The sequence below is a fragment of the Scleropages formosus genome, chromosome 11 (genome assembly GCF_900964775.1).
Source record: "Scleropages formosus chromosome 11, fSclFor1.1, whole genome shotgun sequence".
NCBI lineage: Eukaryota > Metazoa > Chordata > Actinopteri > Osteoglossiformes > Osteoglossidae > Scleropages > Scleropages formosus.
In genome coordinates, this window is record NC_041816.1 from 22,024,696 (window position 1) to 22,044,113 (window position 19,418).

Below are 19,418 nucleotides of genomic sequence, written 5' to 3' on the forward strand. Positions count from 1 at the left end.
ATTGAGATATTCACAGCCTGTGACAGTTTTTATTATGAGGTTTGAAAAGGATGTGGAGGATTTTCTATGGCTGTTGAATTCTGATGAACTTTGAATGCAATAGTGGAAGAAGCAATATGAAATAATATAGATAGTTTAGTGGTTAACGCTGTTGCCTTTGGATCCTCTAGGTCACAGGTTCAAATCTCACCTCTAGCTTCAGTACCATTAACCAAGGTACTTACCCTGAATTGCTCCAGTAAAGTTACCCAGCTGTATAAATGGGTAAATAACTGTATCTTTAACGTTTTCAGAGTTTTCACAATTGGCAGAATGGAAGTTCTCCGCGCATCAGCGTGCCATGTGTTCACGTGGCTGCGAAAAGGACTTTCCTGGGACACAAGCTGGTGGTGTTTCATTTCCCAGGTGCCTCTGTGTGAATGATTCATGGCAGGCACATGACAGGAGCTGTGCCAATGACATTTCCAGCAGCCACCCGCTGCCTCGGAGCGGATTCCACCTCTCCCTGGGTTCGGAAGAGCTGCCGCGTACATCCTCTGTGAGACGCGGGGAACAGCGGGACCATGTGGGTTGGCACATTTTCAGAGAGGAGGGGAAAAAAGCATTTTTACATGATACTCTGGTGTCCACCTTCAACAGATTTTCAAATATGGGGGTTAGAAATAGGCTTAATAAACCTTCCTAAATAATTGACATGCAGACTTGAGGGCATACATACTTTGATTTGATCCGTTAAACGGCATAGAAGTTATACAAAAGGGACAGAGTTTAAGGTGCTTTGGAAAAAGTATCAGTAAAGCAGTGATGTAAGAAAGAAGAGTGCTTACTGAGTTCTCTGTAGAGCTCTTAGACCCCCCAGGCTCTTATAAGGACTATGTGTCGTCTTACTTGTCACTTAAAAAATAGAATACAGGAAGAGAATTTGACACTTACACCCTCCTCGTGAATTCCCATTCACATCTGTGGTTAACTCTGCTCTGGTCTCTTTCACAGTTCCTTTATGTGAATACAGCTCTTTGTCTTTACCATGTTAAAGCAAGATGCATTTTCTCACTGCCTATAGCTCTATCATCCTGCCACCTCCACCATTTGCAAAATACACTACAAAAATGCATCTATCAGAATTCAACAACCATGTGACTATTTATCCATTTCGATTATGTTCACAGAGGACAGTTGCTGTGCTCCGATCAGGCCCCAGTTTCCATGATGGGAATAGAGGATGAGGCTTGAATGAAACATGAATATCACAGTGCAACAAATCTTTCAACATTCTTAATTGTGTTGATTTTTACGTTGAGTATGATTTGTTACTGATTACAGAAATACCACTAGTTCTTCTAGAATGTTTTAGTTTGGTACTTTACAGCCATTGTAAGAGTCTAGAAGGCACCAGAACATTCTAGAAAGCATCAGATCCTAAAAGGGTACTGGAATATTCGGTGCTCAGAACCCGATGCCAAAATTCGCTAATTTCATGAATGTGGAATATTTTTCTGGAAACTGACATACTTTTGGTGGTAGTTCGTGGTGTATGATTAATCTAAAAAAACTGAATGAAAAATGCAAAAAAAAAAAATGGGCATAATAAACTTTGTCTGAAACCTTATGTCAATAAGGTCTGAAAATGGGTTGCACGCTCTAGCAACTTCAGGTGTTTTCGCTTACATCCTGTTGCTGTTTGTGCATTGATGCCACAGGTTTTTGCATTAAATATATTAGCCTTGAATTATCACTTGGATTTGAATACTTGGATACTGCTGTTGCTCTCAGAGAAACTCTGTACTCAATAGTTGAGTTAGTCTTGGTCATGGCAAGAAGCCTAAGAGAAATGACATAGAATAGGTGAAACACCCTGTTAGCTGTCATTTACACTCTTGTACACTCAGGGAACTGGACTGATGAGGTTCCTTTAGATATTTGCCTCTGGGTCACACAGCAGCCGTGTGGAATAATAAATCAATGGAGCACTTTGCAATCACATCAACGTTGTGGCCTTTGTCGGAAACCGTATTGCCGGGAAAATGTCCGTTTACGAAGGTGAGGAAAAAGTACTTCCTTTATGCGTGGCGTCATCGATGGAACTCAAAGATAAGGGAGACTAACGTGGTGCAAATAGGAGACTTGTGTGCATAGAAAGGAAATATTCTGTAGATGGTCATATATGTATAGCATATCCTTCTTAAATGTAGAAGGATTCAGCAGTAGTGAGAGAGAGGAGGTCATTCTGCCACATCAGGTCCAGAATACTTTTCTCTTCCTTTGTAGTAAGTCATCTCACCCAGTATGCTGACATCAGCCAAGTATAATGTCAATGAAAAACATAATATTTGCAAAATTACAGAAAACATGTATTGCCTAAAGTAAATCCTTTTGGTACCAGGTGTCTGCTGAATAATTCCATGTAAAAATAAATGGAGGGTTAACTAATTATGTAAAAGTATAGTGTGTGAGTGACAGAGAGAGTGTGCATGTTCCACTGATGTATGGATGAGTGACCCAGTGTAAGTAAGTGGTGTATTTAGCAGTGTAAGTCACTACAGTGAATAAGGTGTGTGGGCTGAAAATATTACATAGAGTTCATTGGAAGTTGCTTTTCGTTGAATATCGGATACAGTGTTCAAGTTAAACGTCATCTGATAATTGGCACACAGTCATGGATTGTGGTTCCAGCTTCTTTGCTGTCTAGAGTTTGTTTATTGCTCTTTGATTAGATCTGTGGTCATCTTCTTCCCTTTTCCTTTCAGGGTCTGGTATATATTTTTGCATGTGGGTTACCTGTTTTTTCTGCTCTTTGAAGGTGCACACAGGACGAGGAAGAGGGGGGAAAAAAGCATCTCCACTCAGCCTACATACTCATTTGCATCAATTACAGTCATAGTTATAGTCCTGTATTACTACACTGGGACTCTGCAATTTATTAATTCGATGCTTTTAATCAATTATTTACTGGTGTCGTGTAAATCTTCTGTAAAATGCCTACACAGACAGCACTGATGTGTTTTCTGGATCTCCCAAACTAAACCACCGTAACAAACGCCACCAAAATACAAATTTATTTAAGCTGTGTTGGTTTCTACGAAAACCCTTCTTGACACCTCTTCTCTTGCTTAAAGTTGGAATCCGAGTGTTTGTTTACATGGGCGGTGTTTACGTTCTCCAAAAATTTCTTTGAAAAGTGTCCGAGGCCTCGCAAGACGGAAGAAACGAGCGTAAGGGTGTTTAAAGGCATTGTGCGTATTTGTGTTGTGCGTATAGAAGGACTGTATATTACCCTTAAAGTGGGCTTGCGTTGACCTGGTCTCTCCTGCTTTTTGGAACTTTGCCGTACCCAGGTGGAGAGAATAGTGGACAAGCGGAGGAACAAGAAGGGCAAGTGGGAGTACTTGATCCGGTGGAAGGGCTACGGACCGAGCGAGGACACGTGGGAGCCCGAGCACCACCTGCTGCACTGCGAGGAGTTCATCGACCAGTTCAACGCTCTTCGTCTCCACAAGGACAAACGAGCCAGGCAGGCGCGGTCAACGAGCGAGCAGCGCAGGAAGAGGCGGTCCGGTGCCGGAGCTCCGCTCAAGCCCAAGAAGGCTGGCGCCAAGCAGCCCGGAGACAGGGTAACCAAGGCAATGCCGTGCAGGACCGCACCCGGTGACCTCCAGTTTGTGCCCATCAGGAAGCCGCATAGCGGCGGGGTGCCCAACGGGGAAGCGAGCCCCCTGAGATATGATGGAGCTGCCGGCGGGAGTAGAGTGGACACTGCCATGCAGGACTTGAACGTTCCCGAGACGCCACTCCTCAATGAGTTAGGTAATGTCCTTTCGCCTCTTCCACGCTTCAGTGTTTTCATGCATTTGTATGTATGTTCTGGGTGACAAAGTATGCAGCGATCCAGATGTTTTATGTATATGAGGACACAGCGAGTGCAGCGTACTAGAATGTCTTTTTACGTATATTTCCGCTCACAGGCTGCTGCTCCAGAGTGCTTGTATAACAGAGCAATATACTGTGCAGCTGGGAGTTTAAAAAAAAAAAAATTACGTCACCACCTCTGATTTATGTAGAAATCAGATACTGAATTTTTATGTCAGTCAAAAGTGGTTCTGAAACTTCTTAAATATTACATTTTGAAAAACACTCCTACAAACTTTCCAAATCCTCATAAAAAATTTCTTAGAATGCCTTAAAAGTAGCATTAAGGCGAGGAGATGTGAATAAATCAGGTATGGAGGTTGTTAGTCTCTATTACATACACAGCGTTCGCCAACTGAAATCTTGAGTTGAATCTGATTTTAATCTGAAAAGTGTAGGGATTCGACGAGGGCGGCGAAAATGCTGCTTTCCATCTCCGATTCCGCTTCTTTTATTCCGTCAGAGTTTCCAGTTATTGATGACGTTTGGCCCCCAGCATTTAATATCAGCGTTGCATGCGAGTTTGTCCCGGTGTGTTTCTGAATACTGAACTGACTAGATTTGATGCTCACTAGTAGTGGGCTGTTTGCGGATCGATAGAAATCATCTTAAAATGAGTTACGAATATTATAAAAATCCACTCATGTCATCACTGCCATCCATTAAAAAAAACTTGTATTTTAATTAATTTTAGTCCAGGAACCAATTGAATGTTATCCAGAAGGAATAGTGATAATTTGACCCCCCTCGCAATGAGAATTTGCCCAGCAGTGTGGTGTGTTTTCACAGAATAATTTAAAAGCGTGAGGAATGTGTTTTAGATGTTTTTTCTAATGTATATTTAAATGTTACTGTATAAACAGTATGTAAAGTACAATGTAAACATGCAACTTTCAGCATCCATTCCATTAATTACAGAATTAATAAAAATGTTACGTTGATTTATAGGGGGTGCGGTGGCGCAGTGGGTTGGACCACAGTCCTGCTGTCCGGTGGGTCTGGGGTTCAAGTCCCGCTTGGGGTGCCTTGCGACGGACTGGCGTCCCGTCCTGGGTGTGTTCCCTCCCCCTCTGGCCTTACGCCCCTGTGTTCCCGGGTAGGCTCCGGTTCCCCGTGACCCTGTATGGGACAAGCGGTTCTGAAAATGTGTGTGTGTGTGTGTTACGTTGATTTTTTTTTTTTTTCTTTTGCATTTTCCATCAAGTTTTGTTAGATTAATCATAATTTTGGCATTAATTTATACTATATGTCAGTTTTTAGAAAAGTATTTCTTATGTTTGGAATTAGCAAATTTTGGTGCCAGGTTCCGAGCATTGAATATTCCTGTACCTTTTAGGATCATTTGCTTTCTAGAATGTTTTGGTACTTTCTAGGTTCTTCCAGTGGCAGTACAGTACGAAAGTAAAACTGACTCTCAAGAAGAACTAGTGGTATTTCTGTAATCAGTAAACTTTAATGAATCGTAACCAACAGAAAAATTGATATTTACATTTATGTTTATTTAGCAGATGCTTTTCTCCAAAGCGACATACATCTCAGGGAAATACAATTTGTGCATTACATTAGGAGAAAGAGAGACATAGTTGCAGATGTGTGATTCTTAAGTAAACTTAGTTTCTTTCTTTCCACTTTATACACCGATGTTCATCGCACGAGTAGGTGCATAAAACTCAGGATAGACGAATCCTGATCACCTTCCTCCAACTTTTTTTTTTTTTTTTTAATAAGTAGGTACACAAACATTTACAAACGATACAGGAGTAGCGACTGCGTAAAGGGTTATCTGGGGGTGATCATGAAGTTACGGTGCATGAACATTTACATGAGCTTGGGAGATCATGGGTGAAGTGAATCCGGAAAAGGTGAGTTTTCAGACCCTTCTTGAATGTAGACAGTTTCAGCAGTTCTGAGTGAGGGGGGGAGGTCATTCCACCACAACGGAGCCGGAGCCAGAACCGAGAACCTTCGTGCTTCACCTTTCGTGCGCGGGACCACCAAGTAGGCAGAAGTAGACAAGCGAAGGGGTCTGGTTGGGGTGTAGCGGTTGATCATGACCTGTAAATAGCTGGGAGCAGTTCTGTTGATGCATTTGTAGGCAATAACCAGGGTCTTAAGTTTGATATGGATAGGGTACCAATTTCCTACAAACCACCGATTTGCATTGTGTTATCAGTAGTTTCGTGCTCGATTGCTGAACCGTGTTCTATCTCTTGAAAGGAATTACTGACCATCAGTCTTCTCATAATGGATGTATTGTCAGAAATCTTGTGTGTTTTTTTGCGACCATGTCGGAAATAAGAGTTGCTGGAAACCAAACCAGAACTAACAGAACTGGTTGTGGCAAATGAAATATGACGCCTTGCCTGTATTTGCTTTGGACTCGCAGGGAAGCAGCTTCAGAGGGTGTCGGAGCAACCAGAAAGACACGTTGAGCAAACTTTCATTACCGAAAAGGCTCAGCATTTCTTCAAGAGCTGATACCTCACACCCCTGAAATGGAGATACGGGGAAATTCACACATACCCTTCGTGCATTGTGTGTATAATGCATTTGACTCCTTCTTATCTTCGATCCCTTGAAAATTCTCTGTAATATTCAGCTGTATAGTATAAATCCCTGCACGTTGTGTGGAGACTTAAAGCAGTTTGTTGCTTTGTTTTTCTTTACAGAGCCACAGATATATAACGTATTCATTCTAGCGAGGTCAGCTCCTTAGAAGTGATTTGTGCGATAGATCCACGGCATAAACTTGGCAAGGTAATATCCACAATGAAGTGTAATTTCCTTCCATAATGGATTGATGCTCTGTTAAGAGGCTTCTCAATGATTTCCGCGTGCAGGGTACCAATTTCCTACAGTTATTTCATATTCATCTTTAATATTTAGTGTCTTTGCGGTGAGCCGGTGAATGGGTTCTGTTTTCTGAATTTTTAGAAATGGATCCAGGGCAACTGGACACACAGAGGTATCACTGCAGAACATGGTGGCCTTTCATATCAAATCGCAAATTGTGCCAGAGTCCAAAGTCACAGTAACGGCAAACCTGGTGGGCCTTCTACAGGACTCATGTTTCACGTACAGATACATTGTGTGTTGTTTCTCACGTTTCACGTACAGATACATTGGGTGTTGTGTTTCTCACTCTATTTTTCCTTAAAACTGAAATATAATGGAGTCCAAAGTTAATGGGTTATGTTCAAGCGTGCTGTTCGGGAGGGAGTCCGTTTCCGGCTTGGTCTGTGTGGAGTTTGCATGTTTTCCCTGTGTCTGCGTGGGTTTCCTATGGGTGCTCTGGTTTCCTCCCACAGTCCAAAGGCATGCTGTTCAGGTTCATCCATAGTGTGAGTGACAGAGAGAGTGCGTTAAATTGATGCTGGTGACACTTAATTGCCCTTAGTGTGTGAATGGGCGAGTGACTACGTGTGGCTACCCTGTGGCGGACTGGCATCCCGCCCAGGGTGTCATCCCCCCGCCCCGCCTTGCACTCAGTGATTCTGGAATAGATTCGGGACCCTCCCGACCATAATCAGGGCAAGCAGTTAATGAAAATGGATGGATGTTCTAGGGTTGTATCACTTTAATATATAGCATAAAATATTGTCATGATTTGCACCAAATTGCATTTGCCTATTGTTTTGATATACTTTGCTGTCTTACAATAACTTATTTTTGTGTTTTGTGTAACGATAATAAGTGCCCATTTTGTTGCTCACATATAACACACAGCTGGACAAATACCCCTGAATAATTAATATTATGTACCCATAACTATTTAACTAGGGACAATTTTTTTTTTTTTTGTTATTGCTCAACAGATAAATGGAAATAAACAACTAGAGAGAAAATAAGAACATAAAATGCAAAATATTTCAAATTATTGAGCTTGCAGAACAGTCCTTGAATATCACAGTATTATTCTGGTTACGAGAGCAACTGTAGTGTAAGTAGTGTCTGAAACAATATTCTGTATTTATATAATTAAATCAAACTGTGAATTATGTGGGTACTGTAATGATATGTAAATTGGGGATTTGCATAAATGAAACACTGTAATTAAAAAAAAAAATGAGTGATAGGGTAGCAACTGAGTTGTACATTAATTCAGAATAAATTAATTTTAGTACTGTGGTGATTATGGTCATAGATGTCACAGCACAGTGTTTTGGCTAATAAACATTTTACAGTGCTTGTCTTAGTTCTTGTTTTAATTAGACATTATGAAGACATTTTGTGAGCCGTTACTGAATTGTTTTTTGAGTTTTGATATCATATGAACAGATATGTAGACACATAGTTTTTCGAGGAGCAGATTAAAAAAGTAAGTCTCAAAAATCCTTCATTATCAAATGCCCTCATTGTGAGAAGTATAAAATTCCTGGGTTCGCTGTGTTTATTGGGTCTTTCTCCATCAGACACCCGCGCCCAGGTGACCCCAGCAGGGTCGATCACATCCCAGCCTGCATCCGGATGGCATAACCTTGAACCCACTGCTCACATCTCCCGCTCCGCAACCATCTACTATAGATGCCCTCTCGTTCGCCTTCTTAACATCTTTGAACATCTTCCTCCTCTGGCTGCCGGTGATACCGAGCCACCTGTAGACCCTGTGCAATGACTTTCCTGCAGAACCCCTGTAGCTCATTTCAAAGGACCCACACAGTGTTCTCCAGCCTTTCTAGTGGTGCTACCCCACCAGTTCCTCATGCTTCCTCTTCTTCCTCATATTGGCCTTTTCCATGTCTTAGTAGCTGGTCTGCTAGTGACTTCAGTGGGACTCGAGGAGTCCCATTTCACAGGTGTATAGATGTCATTTTCTAACCCAATCCACCAGTAAAGGTACCTTTTTATTTATCATAGCATTTAGTACATCATGGTGCCCTATACATTAAGACAAAATGAGCTGGAGAGCCATCCATGTGTAGCAAGTATGTAGTTCTTCTATGGATTAATACACACACACACACACATTGTCAGAACCGCTTGTCCCTTACGGGGTCACGGGGAACCGGAGCCTACCCGGCAACACAGGGCGTAAGGCCAGAGGGGGAAGGGGACACACCCAGGACGGGACGCCAGTCCGTCACAAGGCACCCCAAGCGGGACTCGAACCCCAGACTCACCGGAGAGCAGGACTGCGGTCCAACCCACTGCGCCACCGCACCCCCCTCTATGGATTAATATTTGAGTTAAAAATAGATATATGGGTAGATGCAAAGAAAGAAACCAACTTTATTCAACCCACGGGAAATTTCTTGACCCTACAGCAGCACACATACAACACAGTGTTGACTGAAGACACGTGAATAACATAAGAATAAATAAATAGTATCTCTCAGACAAGTATGAAAGGGTTCAAAAATAGACAGTGTGTAAATAAATAAAAAGGAGGTACTGACAGCTCAATAACAGAATAAGATGTTGGGAAGCTTCCCCGCTGGCGTGGAGCAGACACACTCCCTAGTATCTAAATAACTGTATTGGCAGAGCCAGAGGATGGAGATTTGGATATAATGTGACCTGCCGTGCGCCACGTGCTTTATTTGCAGCCCAGAATCATGGATGCATCTAGTGCAGTTTATTGGACGATACATTTCCGTCGCTGTTCTTCAAGACGAGTAGTGGAAGAGATGTTTCTGTTGGCAAAGTTCATAAAGAAACTAAATAATGTATTTACTGGTAGGTTTCGCAGGTTTATTGTGAAGGTTTTCTAAATGCAGGAGCATCAGTGCAGCCTTGGTTTCTGACTCTGTGTGCGTGTGTGTTCCAGAGATATACATAGCAGGTATGGATGTGGTTGAGCTGAATGATGGGGCACATCATCATCATCATCATCATCCTAACCCTGTTCTGTTTCTCCCCAAGCAGGCCACACTGTCTGCACTGGATAAGTAGAACCACTGCTTCTCAGCACAGGCTGGGAGCTGTCAGTTCGACCAACAACCCTGCAGCGTGGCGCTGCATCGAAATGCTCCTCCCATCGCAGAAAATGCTCTTCTTGCATGAGAATTTCCCCATGCGTTGTGTGATTATTCGCACTGCTGGCACCCGGTCCACAGGTGCACAGGCTGGGGCTGTTGAGGGAAATGTACCGTACTTGTGCAGCATCTTTATTCTTTGTCTCTCAGGCTGTTTCCGTTTAGGTTAAAAAAAAGATGTGTATGTGTTTGCATATATATATATAATTTTTTTTCCTTCCTTTGGTGTTAAAGTGGATGTGTTACTGGGTTCTTCTCAGTAGGTAAGCAAGCTTTTTTTTTTTTTTTTTTTTTTTCTCTCTCTCTAATTTAATTACATCATTAGAGTGACAGTTTGAACATAGAGGTCAATGGCACGTTTCAAAATGTAAAAAAATAAAAAACCTATCCGTTTTCATCTTTCCTTCCCAATCTGTACATGGGACTGGAATTTTCTGTTTTTGTTACATTTTTGGCACTATTTAGCAGCAAGAAAGAAATGGAAACATCGGTTGTGATAGAGAGCTACCTGCTGCATGTTTGCAATGTTGCACTGGAACACTGAATGTTTTTTTCCTTGAAACCCTTAATGCGCTGCATGGTGTTATTAATAGATGTGTGCACGATTTTCAAAGCGTGCTTCTTGGTAGCAGCAAAAATAGAGCGCTGCAGCCTAGAGGAACGATGTCAGCAGTTAAAATTGAGAATTAGAAAGTTTGAGTGTTGAAAAATCAAAGTCCCAGTGATACGAATGCATTTGGACGGGAATGAATCGATCCGACTGGGGTAGATGTGAACGTCCTCAGTTGAAACCACCTGACATCCAGGCTAGGAATTCCCAGCAGGTACGATCGAGAGAATCCAGGTGTAAATTGAATATCCGCAGCATGGTACCGTGCCGGATGGGAGGGGGTGCTTTTCCTGTGGGTCTCTGGGCCTTGTGCAGTGGAGGGGAATCCACCGCCGTCTTTACGTTGTCCACATCACATCGTGTCACATTGACATAAGTGCTACAGGTCACAGTCCAAACTGATACTGATCACCCTTGTCTCCCTTGTGTTAATAATTAAATCTTGTTAGATCAGCATATACAGTGCTGCTTGAAAGTATGTGAACCCTATAGGAATGGTCATTATTCTTGTATAAAATAGTAGCATAAACTTAAAAAATGTAAATCTTAAACTTGTAAAATGAAGAAATTACTATGATTTACACACCTGATTCTACTTAACCTGCTTGGTTTAACCAATATAACTTATGCTTCCCTTATTTTTTTTACATCTGCACTACATGTGTATTTCTACTACACGCGTGATTTCCTCTACGGCAACATATGGAACTGATCATTGCACAGCTATTATGTCACATGAGAAACACCGATTCTCATTAAATAACCATTTTGTGGTAAAACTAAGGGATACAATGGGTTCACATGCTTTCAGCAGCACTCCATAAGCATGGTTGAGCTTTGTCCTGTGCCAGATCTGGGATTCGCAGAAGCTCTTCTCTCCACCACACACTTCTCCCCAGCAGTTCTCCCCTGCATGTGTGTCATGGGGCGAGATTTCCGAGGAGGATGAGCGCGACACGTTCCCTATTAGAGAGCTGGCCAGCTTGCAGGCCTGACATCGGCAGGGGGTTTTCTGTTCAAAGTGCCTCCGCTGTGTGGAAACAAGCCCTTAATAGAATAAGCCTTTTAATTCCATACGAACCCATTGTTACCGTCAGCTGCACTCTGCTATAGTCCGAGTTATTGGTTCAGGGGCAATTACACTGTGGCATTTCTCTCAGTTGAGTTCGAGGTTCCCGGGTAATAAAATAGACGTGACCATCCGCTTTCTAGGGTCAATTTGTTACGGGTAGTGTATGTCCACAACGTTTGATGTGCCCCTGGCTGGAGGTATACCCATTTGTCGTAAACACATTTTGTTTGTCAGTACTTTGAGAAGCTTATTTATACATGTAAAGAGCTATTTCCACGAAGAGATGAGAACTTTTATTTGTAAATTCTCATTATTAAAAGCATTTCATGTTTTAATAGCCTTGTTTTAACCCTTCCTATTTGCTGAAGTAGTGTTAGGGCTTTTTTTAAGCTGCACTGATTTAAAATAATGCAGCAGTAGATGAGTGATACGTTAATACAAGCTTTGGGGTAAGTGCCATTTGGGCTCCAGAGCTCGTTGGACGCAGTTTCATTTTCGCCAGTTTCTCTTTGCTGTGGCCTCAGGCTTGGTTCTATGTCCAGCTTTTTTGCAGAAACATGTGCCTCTTCTTTATTTTGAGGCCAAATGCTATACGCAGTCCAGGCTCTCGTATTAACGTCTTTTCTCCGACATTATCACGTTTATATCTAAGCCACCTGCTACGTTCCACTTCTGTCCTACTTTACCCTGGTTCCTGAGATCCGGAGTGGACATATATGAATTTTTCATTGTTTTCACTGCTCATTTTGAGGGATTAGTCATGTATTGATTTATTTATACAAGTGCTCTGGACTTCCGGTTATGGCGGGAAGAGATATTTTGCTGCAGTACCTCAGTTTCCTTTCCTTTCCACCACACTGAGTACACATAACACTTCTTGAGCAAACAATGGATTGGCTTGGTCATGTAATCAGTTAATGATAATTTGTATGTCAAGGTTTTCCCTGGAAATTTATTTAAAATTTTTTATTTTTTATTTTTTTTTTTTTACAAAGCAATCATCTTGTCACAGTGATACAGAGGTCTAAGTTACTGAAAATAGCTCAGAATTACTGCTTTGACACATATAAGCCACAAGAAGGGGAGCCAGGTGGCAACAGTGGAGAGGAAAATAAAATAAAAATCACGGTCACAACAAAAGGGATAAATAAATAAATCTCTGGGGGTCCAAGTATCGGTGGCTGCCCACCGGTCCTGGGCATTATTCTGTGCTGATAGGGGATTCATGTATATATGTCTAATACAAAAAAGAGCTTTTGTTGAATTTTGCATTGTCATCATTGACTTAAAATTGCATAAAATTTCTTATCTTTTTTGAAGTTGCATGCAGTCTGTGCTTTCATCTGTGCATCGATTACTATTAAACAGGGAGAATGCTGTTGTGCGTATGTACCTATAGTTTCAGCGTGTACAGTCGATAAATATTGTTGAATCAATACGTTCCATTTTACGTGTTTAATGCGAAATGACAAATAGTGTTTCCTGGTGTTATAATTTGGTCTGCAGGTAACTTTAAAGCATGCGGTTAGAAGCTGAAAATGAAAGAGGATGAAACTGAGAGGCAAGGCTAGTTGAGTTGAGTCGAATGGACCGTTCTGTTTGTTTTACAAATGCACGTAGATTAGTGTGATTTTTGTAATTATAATCCTTGTTAGGGGCTATTTTCATCACCCTTCTGTGTTAAAATTGAAAGACCTTCCTTTCAAGTCCAGGTACCATGAATAGAAGCAGCTACAGTATATGCTCGGGAGTAGATACCCAGTTTTAATTATAATTAAGTAATGTCGTCTTGAGAAAGGCATTACTTGACTGTAAAATACAGTTTAATTATATAGGATTAATTAAAGACAGTAAATGGGCTGTGCATCATTCTGTATGAGTTGTTGTGGAGCTGCAACAACTGATAACGTTGTGGTTACAGCTACTGCTTTTCAATTCAAAGGTTGCAGGTTTGATCCACACCTCTGGCTGTTGTACTCTTGAGCAATGTCCTTACTCTAAATTGCTCCGGTAAAAAAAAAAAAAAAAAAAAGATGATAAATTACCCAGCTGTATAAAAGGATAAATAATTGTAATCTTAACATTGTAAGTCACTTTGAAGAAAAGCATCAGCTAAATGAATGTAAGTGGTGAGGAACACACCTGTGGCAGTATTTTTTGCTATTTACTCTACTGTTCTTTTTTTCTTATTTTTTTTCCCCTCTTCTCAGTGCTGTTTATTATTTTGCCTTCTTTTACTCTTGAACAATTAAATGATGTTGCCAGTTCCGGTCAGTCAGCTTGGAAAACACTGGAATAAGAGATGTGATTGAATTGAGGCCTTGAATTGACTTTTCTTTTGGAACTGGAGCGAGAAGTGGTTTACATTATTTAAATGGGGAAACTTGTCAGCCTCCCTAATCAACCCGCGATGTGAAACTATATATAGCCACTGTGGGAGTAACCACTAGTTTCCACTGAGGAGGATTATGGTAATGGAGGCTCTGAGGATCAATGCGAAGCCCGAGTGGACTCTCGCTAACAAATCACAGATCAGGGCATGAATCGATGGCAAACTCATTTAAATTCATCTCTTGTGTTTTTGTCTTTGTTTTTTCGGAAGTGGGTGAAAGGTTTGCGCCGTCTCCAGCTCTAGAACATAATGCGGCACTCTGGACCGTTTTACGGGCCTCCATGTGTTTACAAACACAATGTTTGTTCATGAGTTGTTCACTCCGAGGCTGAGGCTCCTTTGAGTGTGTGAATGGCGTGTTTGGTGAGAACAAAGGCCACCCTGGCATACATGAGTCACTGGGAAAACCTCTAAACTGACCTCCCTGCTCCTTTCCCTCTTCCACTGTGTCTCCAAACAGCGGCTACACTTTCTAACGGCGGCATGAATTTGCACAGTTCTGTGAAACGGAAGCTTGTGGAGGAGAAAGGCTATGTGTTCGACAAGAGGCTGAGGTATAACGTCCGGCAGAACGAGAGCAACTGCCGATACCGGGACATCGTGGTCAGGAAAGAAGAGGGCTTCACGCACGTGCTGCTGTCGAGCCAGACCTCCGACAACAACACTCTGACGCCAGAGGTATGTAGCAGACAGCGGCAAACGGCAGTTGTGTGTCTCTTTTTTGTTTCTACTGAACATAATGTGTGTCTCGAACCCATCTGGATCGTTCAGAGTAATGTATTCCATCTGGCTGGAGTGGTCATGAGCCATTCCATAATTGTTCTATTTGAAACATAACAGTTACAACACTTACAACAGTTCCAACACAAATTTTGCTGTGTTGTTTCTTTTCTAGGCTTTTTCTTGCACCACTTAAAAGCTGTTATTTCCATTTTGCCCTCTTGATGACAATGTTGGGGTACCAGATGTCAACTCAGTCACTCGCCATTGCCTTGATTCATCATTTGTGGCATGCAAAGCAGCTCTTGCAATCAATAATGAAATGGTTTGTTTCTTGTTATGCTGTGACCGGCTAAAAGCTTGTGCAAATGTTGCCTGGAGCTTTTCTGCTGGTCCTTTAAGCTGTTTAGCAGCATGATGTCATAGCAGAGTACACCTGCTTAGTAATCCTTCCCACCCGCATGATTCAGGATGGAGAGAAAGGGAGATGAGGGCAAAGTAGGCGATCCCGCCTCCTGCCCCTGCAAACATGAGCTAGTGTTTGCTTCTTTTCCATTTACATGTATTCAGTCAGCTGATGCTTTTCTCCAAGATGATTTACAATGTTCAGGTTACAATTATTACAGTTACAAGCTTACAATTGGTTACCCATTTATACACCTGGATATTTTTTACTGGAGCAATTTTGGGTATGAACCTTGCTCAAGGGTATTACAGCTGGAGGTGGGGATCAAACCTGTTACTTTTTGGAGCCAAAGGCAATAACTCTTACCAGTATGCTGCCAGCTCCCTCTTTTTATTTATTTGTTTGAGTACTGCGAGCCAAACCTTTGGAGGAAGTCTATGACTTGAAGGCTCAGTTGAGTAAAAGCAGCACTGCTCTACCAGGTTGGGCCATTTGGCAAAACCCTCTCTACTGAAGAAGTTTGTCCAAATGTTGCCACTCCAGGTAGGGTTCTGCTGGTCATTTCATGTAGTTTTACGACTGCAGTTAGGCAGCAGGGTACACTATTTTATAACAAGACTGTTAAAGATTAATGAAAATAAAGATGTCGTCTTCAACGCTTTTATGACAAAATCCTGAGAGTATGATGTCAGACTATGTGATTTTGATGCGATATATTTCTGTCTGATAATGGCTGACCATAAAAATCCTGCCTTGAAAATATTCTGTAATTCTGAAAAAGAAAATACTAGAATGGGGAGGGCCATGGCGGTATGATGTTGCAGTAGGTTTAGCCTGTGCCCGCTATGTGGTGGGTCTGGGGTTCGAGCCCCACCTGGGGTGCCTTGCGGCAGACTGGCGTCCCTCCCAGGGTGTGTCCCCTCAGCCCTCCACCCAGCATTGCTGGGTAGGCTCCGGCTCGCTGCAGCCCTGCTTGGGAAAAACAGTTGTAGCAATTGCAAAAAAAAAAGACTAGAATACACCCATTTTTAGCTATTATACAGTGTAGCGTGGATCTGACAGTTTTACCACAATACCGTTTAAGGCAAATAGGCTTAAATGTTCTTCTGGGACAGTTTTACTCCAAATGGAACCATTACCTGCAACTGCAAAGAGTTGTTTCACTTCATCTTATTGACAAGCTTCTCAACAGGCCACAGTTGTCTGGTAAGTAAGACATCTGTGTATCATTGGCACAATTAGATTAGCAAATAATGTTTCTGTCTCACACTTGCGGTGACCTGGTGGGTGAGCTGACCTTATGTGGTCTATTTATTTTTGTTGCGTTTTGCGATGTTCCGGCTGCTGTAGTCAAGCCCTGCCTGTGGAGTTTTCCTGTGTCCAACCGCAGTCCACAGACATGCAGTCTCGGATGACGGGTGTTGCCCTCCTGGGTGTGCATGCTGTGGGGGTGGGCTGGGAGGAATCCAGGTGTACCTTGCTTACATGCAGTAGCTGGCGTGGTAGAGTCCATGAGGACCAAACGGTTACTGAATGTGAGCGAGGATTGTTCATCAAGCAGGCTGCATCATCAGTACAACGTGATGGGTCGTTTGGGTGAGACAGCACTTTGTCATGATGTTTCTACATTCTCACTGCATCACAGGGTATACAGCTGACAAATGATGCATTCAGAGAGCTACCCATTATGAATCTTGAGCTATGTGGAGAGGAATTAGGCGAACAAACGGAGTGAGGCTTGGGAAGAGAAGTCTTTCCGAGAGGCGGCGGTTCACGTTTTGGTGTGTAGATGGCTCTCTGGCTTTACCTGTGCCGCACAGAAATGCGCAAATTGGTTGGACGTACTGTAAATTTTTAACATCTTCATCGTTGGCAGGACAAAACCATCAGTGGCTTTTAGGATCAGAGTGTTGCTAATGGGTATGGATTCAGGCAGAACAAATTCACTTAACACATCCACTTCATTTAATGGCAACTAGTTACAGTAAGATAAACCATACTGAGAACATTTCGGAACATAGCGTTAACCCAAAAATAGAAATTGAGCTTCAGTGTTGCAGCGAACCAGGCTCTCGCGCACATTTGTATAGCAGCAGCTCCTTGCACGAGTCATAATTTGCTTTGTAACCTAGCAAGGCAGTGTGGGCTACAGAAACACAATCTTAGATGTGAGTACGGGTGATGCAGAAAGCCAAAATGAGCTAAATTCAGCAGGTCTTGAATGTTTCTGTTCATCTTACAGAAAAGTGTATGAATACTAATGTAAATACACATGGATACCATGAACTCAAACTTCAGTCCTTCACTGACATAGATCCTCTATAAACTTGGGGTCCTCTGTGATCCTCTACAACTTCTTTGTGACTCTTGGAGGTGTCATTTTCTTGTCATGTCTAAAATGTCTCTCAATTTGGTAATATTTTGCATAAACCACTTCACGCACTAGTCAGCCAGTGCTGTGTGATCTGTGATTGTAAAGAGTGCGATGAGCGGTCTACATATACAGGTGGTTACAGGATAGTGTACTGTTCCAAATATAAAAACTCAGTTTAAATCCAAGTTAGTGAACTTAGTTCCTTGCTGATCTTGCACAGAATACTTTACCCCAGTCTATCCAGCGACCATTTGTCTATGTAAATTGATTAATTCCTGAATGCAACAAAGATTTAAAGTGGAAAGTGTGGGAAAGATCAACTGTTTTCCCAATGAATATTTGTTCGCCTTAGTTGTACTGGTTTGCTTGGGGAATAAGTGACTTTCTGTAATCCCACCATTCTTTCTGTGTGTTTATCTTAATGGTATTCATGTTGATTTTTTTTTTTTTTTTTTTTTTTTTTTCCCCCCCCCCTGCCATTTTTGAATTGCTAATTGCCACTTACTTAAAGCGTGGCAAAAAGGTAATGGGATTGGGGCTTCCAATGCCCTGCATGACATACTGCCATTTATCAGGTTTGACAGCCATGATACTCTTTTGATTCCTTGCTAGCAGAACATATATTACCTTGATATGTTGCTTCAGTCCGCTGCCACCACCACTCCTTTATAAATCCGGTTTTATCGGTTTAACAAATGGCAGCACGGACCGTGTGAGCCTTTTTTTGTCGCCTAAGGTAACACTCACGTATTCTGAATTAATTCAAGGGCATTACTCCTGGAAAATTCAAGGTAATTGAAGAAAATTGAAATAGTTTATTTATAGTGTAACTCTTGACGTTTTGACCTCGGCAGATGCGTCGTTGACCCAGTGGGTTGAAGCTCTTTGCTCTGACAGCCTTGACTGTTTCTCCACAGGTGTGCTGCAGGCCAGCAACACTGCGTTGTCGTGAGCCAACAAAATGCTCAGGAAAAAAGCTGCGTGTGCTTTCCACGGCATGCCACATAGTGAATTTCCCATTGTCTGCAAAGCCAGAAATAGTCTGTCAACGTAAGCTGGTTAACAGTGTTCATTGAGCCTTGCCTCTTTATCCATTTCAGTTCTAGCTCATGCCGCAGATGTATGAAACCCAGAAATCCTATTTTTCTCCTGAACAATGGGGTGAGTCATTCTGTACCTGGGAGAGGAATTCTCATTACCTTGGGCTTGTGTACACTTCAGTGTGCAATATTACGGAGACCACCCCATTGTCTGCAGAATCAGGTGCGCTAGCATACTCTTGCCAGAGCTAATCCTCAGACACATAGCTCTTCCCATTACAGCATGCGTTGTCATATTGTACCCATCACCCTGTGCTCTGACACTCACTGGGATTGTGCTTCTTTCTTCTCCATCTTTCACATTGACAAACATGGGTGCCAGTTACCTTGCGGTGTTCGCCCGTAAATACCCGTCAGTGCTTCCAGCACCAAAGGCAACCCGGGAGAACAATACACTGCGGCGCACCAGAGATGGAAAGTTTAATATCTTCTCGGAGAGGCAGTGGCGTGCTCTCATCAAGCGTTTCTGAAAGAAGGATGAGTAAGGTTCACATGCTGCACTGCGTCTGCGTTATTTTATCCTAAGGCTGACAAATCGCAGTTAATATCAGAATTTTTGAAGACTATGTGAGAAAGTTGTTTGATTTTGCTGTGCCTTTTGCTTTGGAGGTATGAATCAACAGCAGAATTGTGAGTAGCTTAATATTTTAAGTCACTTTGGAGAGCTAAATAAGTAAATGTAAATGGTGTGTAAGTCATCAGTTTCCGATTCCAACTAAATTACCTACTTGAAGGCCAAAAGGACCCAGACGCCACATAATGTACACTTTTGGAATATCTGTCCACTGGGATAGGGTTATTCACAAAAGAAGCAGATAGATTCATTAGTCTATAAGTTAAAATGACAAATTTTCTCACGTGAC

General features: G+C 42.1%; 1 protein-coding gene across 1 annotated transcript in view; it reads left to right on the forward strand.

Moving 5' to 3' along the window:
• Positions 1 to 19,418, forward strand: part of LOC108941245 (chromodomain Y-like protein 2) — a 56,060-nt gene that overhangs the window by 19,977 nt on the left and 16,665 nt on the right. Inside the window, exons 2-3 of the mRNA XM_018763941.2 lie at positions 3,336 to 3,804; positions 14,416 to 14,633. Of these exons, the coding sequence (XP_018619457.1) occupies positions 3,336 to 3,804; positions 14,416 to 14,633 (687 nt within the window). The remainder of the gene's footprint in view (positions 1 to 3,335; positions 3,805 to 14,415; positions 14,634 to 19,418) is intronic.